General features: G+C 32.3%; 1 protein-coding gene across 2 annotated transcripts; it reads left to right on the forward strand.

Annotated features, from left to right (window-relative positions):
• Window positions 1-2,123: 2,123 nt before the first annotated feature.
• Window positions 2,124-18,159, forward strand: LOC140060784 (ERO1-like protein beta). Of its 2 annotated transcripts, XM_072107129.1 has the most exons (15): window positions 2,124-2,330; window positions 3,728-3,847; window positions 5,869-5,952; window positions 6,336-6,383; window positions 6,670-6,759; window positions 7,768-7,933; window positions 8,227-8,347; window positions 10,780-10,835; window positions 11,442-11,459; window positions 12,933-13,025; window positions 13,424-13,612; window positions 14,539-14,663; window positions 14,980-15,066; window positions 15,194-15,312; window positions 15,444-18,159. In XM_072107129.1, exons 1-15 carry the CDS (start codon window positions 2,202-2,204, stop codon window positions 15,538-15,540), a joined length of 1,542 nt encoding a protein of 513 aa, XP_071963230.1. In that variant the 5' UTR covers window positions 2,124-2,201; the 3' UTR covers window positions 15,541-18,159. The 2 variants fall into 2 exon arrangements, with proteins under 2 accessions (XP_071963230.1, XP_071963231.1); XM_072107130.1 differs by lacking the exon at window positions 11,442-11,459.
• Window positions 18,160-18,284: the final 125 nt, after the last annotated feature.

Here is an 18,284-nt window from a genome sequence, read left to right on the forward strand (position 1 = left end):
CACCGCCTCTACTTTCCCGGGACAGTACTTTCCCATGAAACGAATAGAATGAAGGAAACAATATATGCTTTAAAAAACTGTGATCATGCCAACCCAGAGAATACTGACTTTGTTGGGTGCGCGAAGATTGGAATATTCGGAATTTGCCAATAGGAAAAAGGTCCCGGTGGGAACGGGGAGGGTTAACCATTATAAGCAAAACTACAAGGCGGTCGACGTACCCGGAGCCGGCTCTCGAACTTTCTGTTACCTACATAGGTAGGACAAAATGAAATAGGGATATATAGGTGTACATTTTGTTTATTATCTTAATTGAGAAAAGCCACCACGTATCATTTCTGGAAAGTTTTTCAAAGCATATTACAAAAAAGATCCCACTTTTGTGGAAAAAAAGAACCCCTATAAAAATTCTGGTTAGGGGATTACAATTTTTTTAATTTAATATTATTAAATGTAAAAAAAAAATGCGTTTCGCTTTCACGACACTGTCTTTGAGTTTTAATATTTACACACACCACCAGCCGATTTGTTTTTGTATCACACCAACATGGAGAGGATCACGTCAATGTGTCGTCCAATACCATTAAAACACGTAACTTATCGATTGTCCGATTATGGCTGGCTATGCAAAGATCGAACCTCAGACTATACCATCACCATTTCAACAGATTTGTGTAAAGTGGAAACAACATATTAAAGTGAGTGTAAGTATGACTCTTGTTTATTTTGCTAAATATTATTATATTATTCGTTATTTGTTTTTTTTTGTGGTATTATAAGTACCCATAGGCGCAGCCGCTTAACAGACATAAAAGATCTGAACAAAATGTATTTACCTAAAAAAATGTGATTTTAACAATTGTCAAATTGGCTGCCAGCCAAATAATTTTTAGTTGAATTTAATCCTCTATTATGTTATTTTATAAGAGAAAACAGTCTTAGTCTTTTCCGATTTTTTTTTCTATTTTAGTATTAAAACTACAAAATACCTTTGAAGTCTGATTAATTAATATTCATTTTTCATGTTTTGGGTGAAATGACGTGAACAATTAATATTGGTTTGTAATAAATGCCATTAAATAAGAATTGAACGATAAATATAATTATGCTAATATAACAGACAACTTGCATTGTGGTAGATTGGCATCTCCTACCTTGAAGAAGGTCATCCGAAAACTGTTGCTGGCACTGACTCATTGGTGGACGTCAAAGTTCCTATTTCTCTTCGATTTTTGCAACCAAACAACATTCTCTAACGTTAAATTGTTCGTTATATTTAAAAGTCTTATCCACATATGGCTAAGTATATTATAGCCTAATAAATACCGGATTTAAAGGGTGATGGGTAATTGTCCGGGGGGTAGTTGTCCAGGGGGTAGTTGTCCTAAGGGGGTTGTTGTCCTAAGGGGGTAGTTGTCCGGGGGGTATTTGTCCGGGGGGTAGTTGTCCTAAAGGGGTAGTTGTCCTAAGGGGGTAGTGGTCCAGGTGGTGGTTGTCCGGGGGGTAGTTGTCCGGGGGGTAAATGTCCAGGGGGTGAATATCCGGATACGAAAGGGTGATACGTCTTCCCATAAGAAGCCATGCATCTTCTCAACAGTTTTGTAAAGCATGTAAAAAAGTGCCCTTTTGTGGAAAAAAGAAAACCGTAAAATGTAGGCTAAAATAATTCTGACTACACCGTCGGGGCTATAGGCCTAGTCCTGATTTCTGCATCCGACAACGTAACTGAACCTGTGGTGCCTCGTCAAACCCGAGTGCCACCTTGCCTAAAATGTTAAATACATTGAGTAATCAGCATTACAATAGATAATCATCATTAAAAAAATCATTATCATTCTCAAGGCATCGTAGAATTGCAATTCCTCAAGTTTTTTGTTTATCTCATCTACCGGCTCCTATAATTTCATATTATACAGCTTCATCATCATCATCCTCAACTTCATCCTTACTATTATGCTTATTATTATATATAATAATTTGTAATTGTTGTAGGCTATCTAAAAGTAGGATGTATTTTTTTTTCGTAGCAAAACGAATTGTTGCCGAAATCAAATGTGTAAACGCGTTTACTTCAAGTGTTGACGCATCATCTCCCGCTAACTCAGTTTTCTGCTGTGCTGTCAAACCAAAAAACAAGTTGCGGCTGCTGCTTCATCAGTGGGATCTTGCTGTTGTTTTTGTAGATGTTTTAGGCAAACAACATGAGAGTTGTCCTCTGTTGGATGATCTTTTACTCTTTAATATTATCAACAAACAGCTTCAATCAAATACCAGCGTTTACCGCTACAGGGAAAGAGTCAGAAGCACCAGGAAGCACCTGTTTCTGTCAGGTACGTGGTACTTTTTGTGCTTGCGGCCTCTAGGCTAGCTAGGCTAACGAATGCTAGGCCGGCCCAGCAGAGCTGACGTGTAGCAGACGATCACTGAGGTGGTGTACGTGCTAGTCAGCTGAGAGACAATGAATTCCCGTGCAAACAACAATCCAGAAAAAGGAAGGCCTCTCATCATTGTCATTGATTTCTATCTCTACCAATATAGGTTACTACTAGGTTAGGGCCTAGCCTAGGCTAGAGTAGATCAATGATCATTCGTTATAAATTGTTTTTATAATAATTATTAATAGTAATAGGCTAGGCCCTAGGCCTAATTGATAATTTTTAAATTTTGTGTTAAAACAATTTAGGTCTAGGCCTGGCTAGAAGGCTAGAGGCCTAGGCTCAGTAGAAAAAATAAAATATTTCTTTTCTTTTAAATTAAAGTTTTGATGACAATTCTTAATTTTAGTTTATTACAATTGTTGGCAGATTTGCTATCAATGCTGTGAATATTCATGTAATACTTTGTCATATCAATGTATATTAAAAAAATATTTATCTAACACTACAGTATTTCATTGATAAAATTAAAGATATAAAAATATTGTTCCAAAAACATAAAAATGAAGATTATAAAAAAGATTTTGAGTATACCATTTCGCAGCTGAGCAAAGTTGACCACTTCCGTGAAGACAAAATAAATTGTTAAAATCCAATCAAAAACCCATTGACTTCCAGGCAATTTGACTATTTTTTTGCTTTAAATTACAGTTTTTACATTTCAATATTTTTTGGATCCAATTTTTGGTCAAAGTGACTAAATATTATGTGACATTAAAATGGCATATTTAACAAAAACATTTAAAAAAGTATTTTTTTCAGGGAGACAATATATCTTTAATATAAAAACACTTTTATATTTGATTCCAATGGCAAATTACTGAAAAAGGATGATGCTGTGGCCTTCGCTCGTCTTAAAAAATCTCCTTTCCTTTCCGACTTTTAACACCAAAACTTATGGCAAGCACCTTCACTTCTGCTGCCTCTCGCTTATGGAATGACCTACCCGCCTCTATTAGATTATATTCATCTACTATCGCCTTTAAATCTGCCTTGAAAACTCATCTTTTTCTTTCAGATTTGAGCTCTCTCATACACCACGCCTTTGATCAGTTACTGCAGGAATTGGCGCGTTACAAATTCGTACTATTATTATTATTATTATTATTATTATTATTATTATTATTATTATTATCAGGCTGGATCTCAATGAAGATAAAGCAAGAATTTAAAGCAAAACATAAAACAGCCAGAAGTTTCAGAAAACACTATTCCATATAAATTATGAAATATGACAAATTACATAAAATGATGACTAATGAAGTGTTGTGATAAAATCTTGTTATTTGCAGTTGTCTGGAACTGTTGATGATTGCGATTGTGAAGTTCAGTCTGTAGACAGTTTTAACAACTACAAAATATACCCAGTTCTGAGAAGCCTATTGGAATCCGACTACTTCAAATATTATAAGGTATAATGAACAGGCCCTTAATAAGGGCTGTTCAGACTTGCATAGTTATGATTTTTATTAAACGTATAAGGGCCTTTTCAGACCTACAGTAGTTATGGTTTTTAGTATGGTATAAGGGCCTGTGTTCAGACCTACAGATTAATAGTTTTGTATCGTATGAGACATACAAATTTTAGTAGATTAGTGGAAGCTACCTCTATGACACTGAAATTTCATTTGCTACGAAAGCTCAAGGTAAAGATTAGTGTACAGTACGATGCTTACGATACAAAATTTGCGTATAGATTTTTTTTTCTCCCAAATCACAAATACATTCAAAATCCTGTCTGTGGGATTAGCCTCATGGTCAACCATACCACACCTAGTTTCCACAAATAATTATTACCTTGATTTTGATTATTACATAGTTAATAGCATGGAGGTATAAAAACGATACCTCCATTAAATACCTCATAATTAAAGTTATCACCATTCATTACTGATGATTGATTGAATTAGTTCAATCAGGGAAGAGTGAATAATTCACTCTTCCCTGATTGAACTAATTAAAGATACTGTAGGCCTACTGTTAACTAATGAATACATCAATCAATCTAGAATGTGATTGGTTAGTTATTATTTCATACTATATTAGTTTTTAATATTACCATGTATGCTTTGTTTATTCAATGTAAACATGGAAAGTAAACATTATAAACTGATAAACACTCTTCATTTTATTACCACCATTATCATAATATTGTGTTATTGTCACTTATTTTATTAGTAATAAAAACTACAAACAAATGAATAAGGATTATTGAATTTAATTTAAATAATTATATAAAATAACTAATTATTTTACTATAGACCCCGTATAAACATTAATGGTGTCTAGTGCTGTAAAATACTGTCTATTTTTCACTAGTCCACTGGGCACAAAGAAAGTTATATAGTTTTGTTCAGACTGCCTTATGTCTTAGGTAAAGTTATGCTCTGTCTACACTAATAATCAACCTAGTTTGACAAAAAAAAATAATCTACTTTTGGAATATTGTGTTTAAATTTGGAATCCATATTTTCAAAAACACTAGCCCCTGTCTACACTATCAAACTACTTTGACAATCATTTGGACACATTACATTTTTTTGTCACATTAAGGCTTTACTCTCGCATGGAGGGGCAATGATATATTATGTTTTCACACTACAGCCAGATTCCTATTAAATGGGCACTCCTATTAATGGAACACTTTATTGGTACCAAAAGTGTCCCCATAATAGAGGTTCTATTAGTATTTAATGTGGAGACTCTACAACTAATGACAGTATTTCTACCCCATTTGTTGACTTTCGGTTGAACAGTCCATTTATGGTGCCATCTTGTGTCTATGCCAACCATATTGAGGCAATATGTTTAAATGGCTTTGACACTGACAGTGAGTTTGTATATTTAAATTAACCATACGTTCCAGATTGTTTCATATTCACAATATGGCATATCTAATTTCATATCTGCATTTACAGTGAAAGCCTAATAATAGCTAAAACGACTTGATGATTGGCTATGTTAATGAGATGCTGATGATACTGGTACTGGTATCTTTCTATACATCAGCCATCCATAATTATTCATAATTGAGTGTGATACATTGTGTTACTGTTTAAATATTTGAGTCATTTTAAAGTGCTTTTTATTAAGTGTCTGTATCCTACTATAATGCTCAGTTCACAAAACTTTGTGCCCAAAAGGGTGATGATTGAAATTACTGTTAACATCATGTTCTTTTTTCATTGCCTGTATTTTTATAGCCTAAATTAGTTCCTAAGAAATGTACAGTACATGCAGATATGATCCACAGTATACAGTACCATTCCCATACTTTACATATAGTAGCCGATTCCTGGTACTGTATCCATAATTTGTACAGTATCATAGTTATTATGTGATACAGTATCACATATTTATCACATGTGACACCTGTATCATAGCCTGTAAGCTTAACCTTTCAGTAATTTAGTTAATACTTATTATGTTGTAGGTAAACCTGATTAAGGAGTGTCCATTTTGGAGTGACAATTCAAAGTGTAAGAAAGAACAATGTAAGGTTTCTCCATGTAAAGAGGTATGTCTTTATTTCCAACTTTGTTTCTTGTGTGTTGGTTATCACCAACAAGTTTTAAAATAGATTGGCTAGAGAGCGTACTCCTGACTGAAAAGTGATTCCAACAGGAGGGGGATCATCAACAAGATGGCGGCTGTATATCTCAATTAAAAATATTATTTAGTATATAAAATAATAATCTAATAATAATAATAAATTAAGACCACATAAATCACAACACATATTCTTGATCGACCATTCTATACGCTGGTTATCTTGAGTGCACCCCCCCCCCCCTCCTCCTTTTGGAATCACCTGTCTATAGAGTTGACTATCATGTACTAAGATATCTATAAAAATGTATTATTGTCATTAAGCAAGTTATACAAATTTTTAATTTTCAGGAAGATGTGCCTTGTGGATTAAGGACTAATTTAAATAAACAAAACAATGTGAGTTTCTTTTTTTAGTAAGAAATTGTTTTACAGAGTAATTCAAACTTTTATCTGATAATATGCTTTTTGTTTGTGGATATAATCTCTGGTACCCCAACCTTGATTTCTGAAAAACATGATGTGAAGACGGGGAACAGCACAATCATCTAAATGCCCGATTTACCTTAAAACAAAATTATTTTGAATACCTTGCTGTCTCCCCCCCCCCCCCCAATACAAATAATCTGTGTGTTAGTGGTCATCTCGCTTTCATTTCATTTGATATTGCTGTTCGTTTCAATAGAGTGAACCAAAAAAATGTGCCTGCGTTAAAGATGATGCGGTGTGTATAAGCAAATGTAAAGGAAATTTAGGAAGAACAACAAGTAATGCGGTAAGTTCAATTATTTTTTGGAATTGTACTGGGAATGTTTAAACTAAATTCACTATTATTATATTAACCACCTTTTCATGGATTATACACAATATATTAATGCTAAAAATATGTTTCTGTATCCAAAACATTTTGGTATTTAACTGAAGTCTAGATGAATCCTAGATTCCAAAACTTTATATGGCATATGTACACACAATATCAGTACTCAACTAAAAATCTTTTACTGCTAATATAAATTATAGATAATAGTAGTATCAGATTAAATATAAATTCCAACACTTAATACACAAAATAACAGTGCTATAATCTATACAACTAATAGTGAAAAATACAGCAATGTTTGTTTAACATTATGACAATAGGGCCATATACTTTAACATTTTGATAAATAACTGACGTTTTAGAACAATATTATTTCTATTGATTGTACATTTAAAAAGCATTTTGTATTAGGACATGAAAAGCATAATATTTTAATAGCTTTAATGTGCCACTTAGACTGTTAGCAGAATCAATTGCCAACCATTTTCACTGCAGAGCAACACAAAAGTTATTTAGCATTCAGTGCAAGTTAAAATCACTATTAATTTTACAAAACAATAAAGCTTTTAAAATATATTACATAATGTTTAAAATGAATTGATTATATTTTTATGCAGTTATTCCAATTTATTCATAGTCACTTATGGGTTTAATAATCTCGCTTATTTTTCAACTGCGTTGAAATAGAGGGCGTTGCTAATATTCTTTTTCTTAATGCTGTAAATAAGATAGAAATTTCACTGAGCCTTTATTTAGAGTCAACCTCTATAAATAAGGTTGAATATAAAAAAAACTGTTCATGATTGATTGTAAGTGTAGTACTATTTTTTTTTTTGTGAGTGATGTTCAATTTGTGTGAATACATTTTCTAATGGAACTCAGGCTTTGACAATTTAAAAATAATATATAGCGTGACTTTACAAAAAGTTAATGACTTTCTATGTTTTCTTTTTTATTTTGCAGTATTCTAAAGAAGCTAATGAGAAATGTTCATCAGAATGTATAGTTGAGACTGATGAAGAACAACGTTTGGGGGCGCTGGACAGCAGCATAAGCAACAAAAGTCTAGAGGCTTTCAAATCATGGCGGGTACATGACGATGCTAAACATGACTTCTGTGTTCGTGAAGGTAATGGTGGCCTCCTTCCTTACTCACACCCAGTGACGTAACGTTTAGGAGCCCTAAATGGCCCTCCATTGGTTTAGCCAGTGGCCGCTCATAGCCGTTACAAAAAATACAAAATAAATGGTTGAATTTACCCAAAAACCACTATTTTTTTTCTTTAAATTACAGATTTTTAAGTTAAATCATTTAAGTATCCTAAATAAAACGACTTATTCAGCCAAAAAAAATGTTCTAAAATTATTTTTTCAGGGAGAACAATATGCCTTTAATAATAGTTTGTTCATTTTGATTTGCAGATGAATCTTCTGAGCATGCTCAGTTCTATGACTTGACGATTAACCCTGAGAGATATACTGGTTACAAAGGCAAGGCAGCACATCGCATATGGAACAATATATACAAGGAAAATTGCTTTAAGTAGGTCAAAAGAAATATATATGTCCTCGGGTATAATTCCACTTCGGGTTAATCCCACCCCTACTTTATGTCTGATTTCACAAACCGGCATATCCCCGGGTATAGTCCCAGTATTAACTTTTGGTCTGGATGTAGGCTTCTCTCAAGCTAGTTCAGATAAGTTTTTACAATAAATGCTTTACCAATCATTTTTTCCTGAAACAGGGTTTCCTTGGGTATTGTTTGTTTATTTATTTTTTCCACTCACTTATATATATATATCATTTACATTTACATAACATATATTAAATGTTGGTGGATGGAAGTCACAGTAAGTTCACTGAACTTTAAGTCGTGACTCCCGTATGCCTATAAGTATACTAACATTGCTACAGAGTAGACTAAAATATGAATATATAATAGTGAAAGTACATAAAATCAAAAAAAAAAAAATAAAAAATTTAAATTATAGAAGTTAAGATAAACCAGGCAATTATATAATATAATGATAAAAAGGATAATGATATAGTTCTTGTAATTTCTTGTTTTAAGGGGTGAGATTATACCAGAGGTTATGCGGTATATATTATTTGAATAATATGATATTTTATTGTGATAAAGATTACACAGTAAAATTATAGATATATTGTTACTGCAGCAGCTAGGATAAAATTACTGCAGCAATTAGTTTCTCTTTTTTTTATATAAAGAATGTTATAAATTGTCCGCATTCAATTATGCTCGGTTGGCCTTACCTGTAGGAGAAAGCTCATGGATGTTCGCAGAACGCACATACTGCAATTTGACCAATCACAAGGGACAGTTCATATTAAACCACCGTTTGTGATTGGCCTAAATTGTGTTCCATCCTTAGTGGCAACCCAGCTTTAGAAGACTATGCGTTATGTAATACCACATACTGTATAACTGTTATATATTAGAGAGGTACTTCAGAGAGAGAGAAAACTCACAGCTCTTTTCAGAACTAATCGTGGTGTACAGCAAACTTTATATCAACATGTTATATATTAAATACATTGACAGTCTTCTGATAACAGAATGAAGTTCCATTCAGAGAGAAGAACAATTTATGTGATAGGAAAATAATAGAAAAATGATGCCTAAAGATGATTGGTTTATGACTAAAAGTTTATGACAAAAGACAGAAAGAGGTGTGAACAATTAGCAAAATCTTTGCTTAGGTCAGCGGTAAAATGAAGATGTCAATTTGAAACCTAAAACAACAGCGTTGATGTCATCGACGAAGCTAGTGAACAAAAGCTTGTTGTTGAAGAAGTGTTAATTACCGTAACAAAAAAACAAACAAATGGCAGATGTTGAATAATATTGCAAACCTTGGCATTTAAAGATGTGTTTTCCCCCAAAAATATGAAAAATAAAGATTAATAAAATCAGACTTTGAATAGATTACTTTGTAGTTTTAATAAAGTTAATCACTTTCGTAGAAAAAAAACACGGAAAAAATAATGTTTTCACTTATAAAATGACAAAATAACTGGTTAAAAGTCAACCAAAATCCCATTTGATTTTTTTTGCTTTAAATTACATTTTTTAGGTAACATTTTCTTTTCGATCCACGTTTTGGTCAAAGTGGATAACTTTTAGGTGACATTAAAATGGCATAATCAAAAAAAAAATTGTAAGACGTTTAATACATAGGTGAAATAAAAGGTGAAATTAATCCAAAATGAAGAAGAAAAGGAGACATAACTAATTTAATGAGTAGTAATCGGTCTGTTTGAAGTTTGAGATGAGTTCCAAAATTACCTGAATTTGAATAAACTTGAAACTTGGAAAAAATAAAAATAACTGATAACAAGTAAAGCATCAGCTTATATTTTCAAAGTCACTTTCTGTAATAACTTCTACAGTAGTTCTTTGAGTTTTTCATTTCAGCGAAAACAAAAACCAATTTAAAGGCCCATTCACACTACGACGATAACGATCGACGATAATAGACAATAATTTGCATTTTTCATACATAAAATAAAAGAAATATAAAACCTTTTCATTCTAGAACTATAGAATAACCATCTATGCTTCCTTTGATGAAAATTATATTTTCACACGTCCAATCAAATGACGTCATGATTAGTAAGAGCAATAATATCGTGACAATACAACGATTTTATTGTTTTTATGTATCATGACGTCATTTGATTGGAATTTAAAAAATATTATTTTTATCAAAGACAGCATAAATGATTATCCTATAGTCCTAGAACGTAACCCTTTCTAATTTCTTTTGTTTTATGTTTAAAAAATGCATGCTTATATATTTATCGTCGATCGTTATCGTCCTAGTGTGAATGGGCCTTAACTCAGATTTGTCAAGAATTTACAGTATGATGGATAAATCAAATAAAAGTAGAACAGTAGGTGTGTAAACATACAATGTGTATACTCTATATTTCAATGTTTTATCTTTACAGGCCTGATCCGCTAACACCTGGTTATCAAAACTTTCTCACCTCAAAGTCTCTTGGAGGTAAGGTCATTACTTTTTTGTATTTTACTTTGTAAACTAATAGTTTTATTTTTTATTTCTCAGGTTTTGTCTTTTAGAAATTGCACTCCTCAACAGCAACAAAATGATGATGATAACAAGCTTAGTTTCTAATTCATTCACATGAATCAAACACATCAGCTTATATTCTCAATGTCACTTAATTTTTCAAATTAGACTAGTTCCTGGATTTAGTCGAACTACATATTTTCACACACTTCTTTTATGAATTAAGTTTGCTTAAGAATATGAGTGCAAGATTTGGCAACTTCAATATTTCAATTTTTCCCTTTAAGAATTTATAAGATATTAGAAATTTTAAAACATTTTTTTTCACAATAATCTTTACTCCATTCCCCTTTGAAAAGTTTAAATATGGTTTTTTTTTTTATCAATTTTGACTTTGGTTTTCTGAATAAACTCACCTATTCAATATTAAATAATCTTCCTTCCATTACCCTTCTTTGACAAGTTTAAATATGGTTTTCTATAATGTTTTTTTTTTAAATTTTGACTTTGGTTTTCTGAATAAACTCACCTATTTAACGATTATGACTCCTTTCTTTTTCCACCTTTCCCTTCCACAAGATCCAAAGTATCTAGCAGGTAACCCAAAGTGCATGCTACTGTACCATGTCGCATTTTCCTTATAATCGTTGGAATGCAATTTATTATTTTTTATTTTTTATTTTGCACATTACCGTATATGACCAAGTATAATGCCATGTTCAAGTATAATCCCACCCCTAATTTAATCTAAATTCTTTGATAAATCCATTGGTAATGTAATCCAAGTATAGTCCCACCAAACCAAATGTTGTATAACCAGGCCCCCTGACAAGACTATACTTAGTTATATACGGTTATACAGTAGTTGAGAAGTAGTTCTATAGTACATGGTATATTTTTTAAGTGTTTTTGATATAAAGTATATTCCTCAATATTAAGTAATATATTTAAGTAAACTTTTGTAACCAAAGAATCCCTTTAATTGGATTCCTTTTAATGGAGGATGGTTTAAAGTGGGCTTACGTCGTCACGAAACTCCAACGCTATTCAGTTGCAAGTAGTACTGAGCTTAGAGTATGTGGACTTTTTGAGCAACTGAACGAAACTGGTGTTTCGTCTAACGTCTGACTTTTAACTCGACGTTAGATTAAATGTCTCCTCTCTTTTCTTTTTATCATCATAAAATGTAAAGCTTTGTTTACACTATCAAACTAGTTTAACAAAAAAGTGTGATGTGCCCAAATATGGTAGTGATATGCTCAAATATGGTAGTGATATGACATCATCATGTCTATATATGGGTACATCACATTTTTTTGTGATGTAAAGTATAGTGTAGACAGAGTGTTACGGTACCTTAAAGCAGGGCTGTAGCAAGCCCACATTCTACCGGTTCAGCCGAAGTTGCAGTATTTTGTGTCTGTAAACATAGTGTTGTTATTATATATGATATCTAGAAGGTCATGTTATTTGTACAGTATTGTAATTGTTAATAAAAGGTGTATTGTCCCCCAAAAACATGAAAAATGAAGATTAATTAAATCAGACTTTGAATAGGTTATTTTGTAGTTTTAATAAAGTTAATCACTTTCGTAGGAAAAAAAAAATCATTATTTTTCAGGGGGACAATACATCTTTAAACCTACCTGGCGATTTAAGATTGTTGCTGTTTTGACATGGACCTACTGTATATAAATTAGCTCCATGGTTTAACTTTATGCTATTACTATTTCTTTTATATGATTTAATAACATATATATTTTCTTCTCTTCGGCAAATTATTTTCTTGTAATTAATTGGTTGTGAATTAATGTGAAAATGTAAGTTTGTCATTTTTATGATATTTATGTGTTCCTTGTTTCATTTCAAGTTTCTTCTTAATAGGGATGTCCTAAAAATTATATATTGTTTGAAATGATAAAGATGAGGACATTTGTGAGAATGAGAAAAAAATTGCCCTAACCAAGATTTCTCACAGATTTCCTCATCTTTATCGTTTAGGTTTAGAATTTAGTATGTGATATTTATATATTATTTGTACTATTATTATTATAATTATTCTGCCTTTAGGTCTTTGTCTTGAGAAGCGAGTGTTCTATCGGTTAATATCAGGACTTCACAGCAGCATCAACATTCATTTATGTGCAAAATATCTACTGGCACGTAAGTAAAAGTTGTACAATTTTTTTTTCTTGATTTGCCAGTTGATCAGCACAATTTTTAACCTCCAAAAAATATTACAATGTAATTTCCAGGGACCTATAGTGTCCATTTTTCTAGAATGTTCTTCTTACCTCAGCCTCAACCAGTGAGGCTGAGGTAGATTCATCCCGTTGGTCCAGCTTGCTGGTTGCTCCCCGAAACTGGATTCTAGGCCTCGAAATAAAAAGTTTCCAGAGTGCTGGCTGTTGTAAAGGTCCTTGTAACTGTGATACTAGATCACATATGGTGGCTATTGACTGTATACAGTTAGCACTTACAGACACTGCATGTTGATGCTTAAAACAATATCCCACTACTATATAAGAATCAAATCATAACAAATAAACACTATTTTTCAGCTGGAGATGGAGCATTTACTAGAGATATGTGGGGTCAGAATGCCATGGAATTTCAACGTCGATTTTCACCAGAAAAGACTAACGAAGAAGGCCCATTGCGACTGAAAAACTTATATTTTACATATTTAGTTGTTTTACGCGCCATTGCAAAAGCATCGCCGTATTTTAAACAAGAAATCTTCTATACAGGTAATTATATAAAATTAAACAAATAAACTGGGATTACTTACTTAGTTACTTAGTCCGGGACATACCCGTACTTATATGACTAGACTCCTCAATAACTTTTAAACAAGAAATCTTCTATACAGGTAATTATATAAAATTAAACAAATAAACTGAGATTACTTACTTAGTTACTTAGTCTGGGACATACGCATACTTATATGACTAGATTCCTCAATAACTTTTAAACAAGAAATCTTCTATACAGGTAATTATATAAAATTAAACAAATAAACTGGGATTACTTACTTAGTTACTTAGTCCGGGACATAGTCGTACTTATATGACTATAGATTCCTCAATAACTTTTAAACAAGAAATCTTCTATACAGGTAATTATATAAAATTAAACAAATAAACTGGGATTACATACTTAGTTCATGCTTAGTTACTTAGTCCGGGACATACCTGTACTTATATGACTAGATTCCTCAATAACTTTTAAACAAGAAATCTTCTATACAGGTAATTATATAAAATTAAACAAATAAACTGGGATTACTTACTTAGTTACTTAGTCCGGGACATACCCTTATATGACTAGATTCCTCTGTAATTTCCTATCTGCCATTGTGACAGCAAGTTCTTTTCGTTGCATACCAGCATCTGTCTCTAGTTTATCAATGTAATGTGAGTGCTGGTCTTGTTTTGCAAGCCCATGTTTTGGCTGCCACATCAGAACATCTGCAATAATTTCTTCTTTAATGCGCAGACAGTTTCCATCAAATGTCTTCTTATTGTTTCTATTATTTTTGGTATTGCTAAAGAACTATATAGCACTTCTTACTGAGATACTGGGATTAACCCACTATAAAAATGTTTAATTGTTACCAAAATATACTGGGATTAACTCTCTATAAAAACTTGTAATTGTTATCAAAATATTCCAGGTCAGGAAGAACAAGATGCGGAACTTCAGAAGGTCGTTATGCAAATCGCAAAGTTAGCGGAAAAGTTTCCAAACCATTTCAACGAAAGTGCTATGTTTATGGGAAAGAAAGCTAGCAGTCTTAAGGTAAATCATCACAAAATATAATGTATTCATCCTTTGGATAGGACGTAAAGCTGTTGATCCTGTGTAAATACAGTGCATGTTAAAGAACACTGTTCGAAAAGAGTAAGGGATCGTCTGTCAGTGTGCTGATCTGGGTAGACGTTGCACTGCTGACGGCCGTGGGTCCATAGAGGGCCTAATCTAAATTTCTTTAATTTCCAGTTAAGCTTGAGGACTCTAATGAATACCTTACTTTATATTGCACAAAAAATTGATGTCGTAAATTCAGAACTTGCTTATAGTTTTATATTATTACTAACAAATTATTTTTTAATAGGAGGAATTTAGAATACATTTTTGGAATATATCTCGTATTATGGATTGTGTTGACTGTACTAAATGCAGGCTGTGGGGAAAACTACAGGTATGAATAAAATCTACACACAATTGTTGGCAAAAATTGCAAAGTCTAATTTGATAAATTTTTTATTTTCTTGATTTCAGAGGACAATTCATCTTTAAACATTGTTTTATGCTTCTTTTTTTTTCAGGTCCAAGGACTTGGAACAGCTCTTAAAATATTGTTCTCGGAAAAAAAGATAGGGAAACCAGGCAGCTCATTTATACTGAAACGAAATGAAATTGTCGCCTTATTTAATGGATTTGGCGCGTAAGTATGAGTGGCACAGAGGTTGTAAAATCAGGCAGATATCTATCATTATCATCATCATCATCTATTTCAGTCCAGCCACAGAAAATGGTGTTGTTGCTTAGAATTGTTTATTTATTTTGTCTTTTTAGGTTATCATACAGCGTGAATCAAATTGAAGAATTTAAAAGATTGACAAGAAGTCCTGATAAAGACAAACCTAGAGACAATTCAAATGGGTCCTGGTAAAATACAGTGGATTACAGCTTAGGACCATGTTTTTACTTTGGCCTGGCTAGGATTGTTGTCACTTTAGCCTGGGGTGGGGCTTGTTGTCACTTTGACCTAGGTGGAGTTTGTTGTCAATTTGACCTGGGTGGGGCTTGTTGTCACTTTGGCCAGGGGTGGGACTTGTTGTCACTTTGGCCTGGGGTGGGGCTTGTTGTGACTTTGGCCTGGGATGAGGTTTGTTGTCACTTTGGCCTAGGGTGGGCTTGTTGTAAAGGGTATTCAACAGGTATTATATAATTTGCTTTTTTTATATTAAGGAATTGCAATATCTTGTTTTCTTCTATTTTCCCAGCAAATATGAATATTTTGGTTAAATCTTTGTCTACACTATCAAACTAGTTTAAAAAAATGTGTCATGTGCCCATATATGGTAGTGATATGACATCATCATGTCTATATATGGGCACATCACATTTTTTTTTCAAATAAAGCTTGATAGTGCAGACAGAGATTTACAAATTGGACACATTTTAAATGTTAATGATGATTATGATCATATTATAGTATTTTTAATATTTGGAATTTATTTTATTATAATTTTAATAAAAGAGTTTTGATTTTTTATATTTCTTTTGGTTATCTTAAGGCCACATGGCTGCATTTGAATTTCAGACTCGGTATAAAGTGGTTCTGAGGGTGTCCCCTTAATAGAGGTTCTACTAAGGCCATAGGGTCTTATTCTATCAAATAATTGTACTTAATATGTATATACAGTTTTTGTTTTATTCTAAACTGTTTACTTACTTAATTTTGAATAATTATTCAAATTATCATATTAAAATATTCTTAATAAAGTATTAATAAATAAATTTGCATACAATCGATTTAAAAAAGTAGAATTTAATTTTAAAGATATTTAAGGTATTTTCTTCTACAAAAAAATAACTAATATTAATATTTGTGGATTAAAACTAATTGTTAGCCTGTGTACGAGAGTACGAGTGCTATTCTACTGTGGACGGTGCTATCAATTGACTGTACCATGTGTCCCATGGTCTTATGGTCTGCCTGTGTCCAGAAGTCCAAAGATTGAACCTCAGTTATCTTTTTGCCATATATGAATGTATTTATTACAGTTGATATTAGGGAGGTTTCGCAATCTTACGAATACGATAACAAAAACGGATACGTCACACACACACGTATTCGTTTTCGTAAGCCATAAAAAATCTGTTTCGCATGGCAACGAAATATTGAGGCGCGTCCAAAATATGACTGCGGTAAATTTGAGCGAAGCGCAGGTACGTGTTGCTTGGCTGCCTAGGCCTAGCGTAGCATCAAAGCAAGTGAGGACTTTAAAAACTGCTATTTATCAAAATTGACTTGCAATTTTAGTAAATTACTTTAGTAAATTACTTTCAATAAATCTATAATTATATTATAATCATGAATCATTCCTGATTCAAATGCAAAATGTGCAAATAGATCAAAAACTATTCTCGTTTTGTAGTTACGAATATGACTGGTGATATTCGTCAACATGAATACGCTTTACGAATATGAAATGGGGATCAGCTCAAAAGTTTCACAAATGTATGACGTATCCGTTTTTGTTATCGTATTCGTAAGGTTGCGAAACCTCCCTATTGCTGGGAGATTTACAGTTCTGTTCTTTCCTTTTAAGATTCAATTTAATTTTACAAAACAAACAATAACACATACATCACACATGCTAGACCCGGGGGACTAAATCGATTTTGATGGGAGGTCCCAGCCTTAAAAAAAAAAAAGATATTTAAATTTGTATTAAACAGGTAAACTGTGAATGCAAGAGTTTTAAATAAAATTGAAACTTCAGCAGGAAACAAAGAAACACAATCAAATAACAAAAAAACATTCCTGTATTGAAACAGATAAAATTTAGGTAAAAAAAACCCCAAAAACATTGGCTGTTTAAAACTAGTGGCCAAATTTACGGCCGGTGCATTTATTCAAGGGAGGAGGTAGCGATTTGAATAGATAGTTAATTTTAATGACATTTTAGAATTATTTAAAAATTGTTCTAGATTACTATGCATGTAAAGAGTTTAATGGAAACAAATTATCAATCTTTTGAAGTTAAAAAATGTAAACAGAAGAATACTTGTAAATTTAAGTTTCACTGTAGTTAGTTTGGTTAGGATTATCAATAGAACCTGTCTGCCATTCAATAGAACCTGTCTGCCATTGCTTATTATAAAATATCTGTATTATATAGTAAGCATAGTGAGCTGGAACTCAATTTAGTAGTATTGAAATGTATACCATACCTGGTGTCCAACCTAATTCTAGACATATCATATGTGTCCAGTAAGAAAATAAACAATTTGAATCCCCCCTCCCCCCAAAAAACCCACCCCAAACCAATTTTTACTGTAGCTCTAGGGCTATTTAATAGGAATGTGTCTATTTTATAATATTTTATGTCCCCATTTGCTTTGTTTTAATAGAAGGTATTTTCATATATTACAAAAAAATTGTAGACTTTAAACTTTCACATATTGCACAGAATGGGGATGGTAATTTGATTTGTGGACAGGATTCATTTAAATAAATTGTCAAAAAGTATTTTGTATAATTGAAATAAATTTAGGAGAATCGAAATTGATATATGAGTTTATTCTTATCAATACTGCACAGTAAACCACTGTAGTCCTGTAAATATCTGTGTTGCATACCAAACAAAACAACACCACCACGTGCTTGTGTTATTGTTTTTACCC

Source organism: Antedon mediterranea, chromosome 10, assembly GCF_964355755.1.
Source record: "Antedon mediterranea chromosome 10, ecAntMedi1.1, whole genome shotgun sequence".
NCBI classification, from domain to species: domain Eukaryota; kingdom Metazoa; phylum Echinodermata; class Crinoidea; order Comatulida; family Antedonidae; genus Antedon; species Antedon mediterranea.

Coding starts and splice junctions, on each gene's coding strand:
- LOC140060784 (XM_072107129.1), top strand. CDS start 2,202: ATGAGAGTTGTCCTCTGTTGGATGATCTTTTACTCTTTAATATTATCA. Junction 6,384..6,669: donor ATTTAAATAAACAAAACAAT/GTGAGTTTCTTT, acceptor TCGTTTCAATAG/AGTGAACCAAAAAAATGTGC. Junction 7,934..8,226: donor TGACTTCTGTGTTCGTGAAG/GTAATGGTGGCC, acceptor TTTGATTTGCAG/ATGAATCTTCTGAGCATGCT.